The sequence below is a fragment of the Xenopus laevis genome, chromosome 3L (assembly GCF_017654675.1).
Source record: "Xenopus laevis strain J_2021 chromosome 3L, Xenopus_laevis_v10.1, whole genome shotgun sequence".
Lineage (NCBI taxonomy): Eukaryota > Metazoa > Chordata > Amphibia > Anura > Pipidae > Xenopus > Xenopus laevis.
Window position 1 is genome coordinate 160,564,881 of NC_054375.1, and position 1,404 is coordinate 160,566,284.

At 36.0% G+C, this 1,404-nt stretch overlaps 1 protein-coding gene across 1 annotated transcript; it reads right to left on the reverse strand.

Annotated features, from left to right (window-relative positions):
- Positions 1-230: 230 nt before the first annotated feature.
- Positions 231-1,139, reverse strand: LOC121401336 (olfactory receptor 5G3-like). The gene has a single exon (XM_041585726.1). It carries the CDS (start codon positions 1,137-1,139, stop codon positions 231-233), a length of 909 nt encoding a protein of 302 aa, XP_041441660.1.
- Positions 1,140-1,404: the final 265 nt, after the last annotated feature.

Below are 1,404 nucleotides of genomic sequence, written 5' to 3' on the forward strand. Positions count from 1 at the left end.
AACTCCAGAAGGTTAAATATTCTTTTTTTTCATTCTACCAAATTGAAAATATTAACTCAAAAGTTGCATTTACAACACATTAGCTCTTGGGTACAAAAAAAAGTTCAAATATGACGTTCACATCTCTGATAAACAATGAATACCTAAAATATGTAATAATTGTGGTAAGTGTTCAAGTATTTATTTCATTTTATTTCTGGTTTTAACCAATTTTCATTATTCTTCTTTTATTATTTAAAGGCTTCTTTGATATCTGCATTTCTTAGGCTGTAAATAAGAGGGTTAACCAATGGAATGACTACAGTGTATAACAGAGACAGAACTTTGCTTATAGTCTGTGATTGTTTTCCAGGGGGAGCCACATAAATAGCAATGAGAGTCCCATAAAATAAGGAGACCACAACCAAGTGGGAGCTGCAGGTGAAGAAGGCTTTTTGTCTCCCGGTATTGGACACTATCTTTAGGATTGCATGGGCAATACATACATAGGAAACAATAATGAGTACAAAGGGGATGAAAACCACAGGGACCATTTGAAAGATTACTTCATATTCAACAGAAGAGGTGTCTGAGCAAAAAAGCTGAAGAAGAGGTAAAAAATCACAAAAAAAATGATCAATGTTTTTGCGGTCACAGAACTGTTGTGTCCCTACTAAATTCAATGTAATCACTGGAAGGCCAAAGGCAAGTGCCCATGCCATAAGAATTAACTCGACACAAACCCTGCGGGACATTATAGAAGAGTAACGCAGTGGGATACAGATGGCCACATATCTGTCATAGGACATTACTGCTAGAAGCAAACACTCAAAAATTTCTGAAGAACCCCAAAAATAGAGTTGTATTAAACAGCCACAAAAAGACATTGTAGCTCTGTTATTTAATACAGTTTGGAGCAAGGTAGGTACAATATCTGTGGATTCCAGTAGATCAGACAGGGACAACTGCTGGAGAAAGAAGTACATGGGGGACTGGAGGTTCCGGCTGGAGGACACCAACACTATGATGAGGACATTCTCCCAAACTGTCATAATATAAATCAGAAGGAACAGAGAGAACAGGGGAATCTTGAAGTAGTGGAGATTCTGAAATCCCAAGAGAACAATCTCACTGACCAACGTCTGGTTCTTCTCATTCATTGTCTGTGGTTAATATATAAGGAAAAGTTTAATCAAGAGTTATATATTAACTTTTTAATCTTTTTTGAAGATATTTAGTGATGGCTGCTACAGTCATGAGTCAGAAGTGCTTTATAAATTATTTTCTTAGGTCTTATATTTAATGAATATATTTAATAGCAATGTCATAAAAGACTTTCTATCACCCCACTCATATTCCATCATTCTTGTCTTTGTTCCTCAGCATTCCCAGTGTATTTAGGGTACCAACAAGAACCCCAAACTT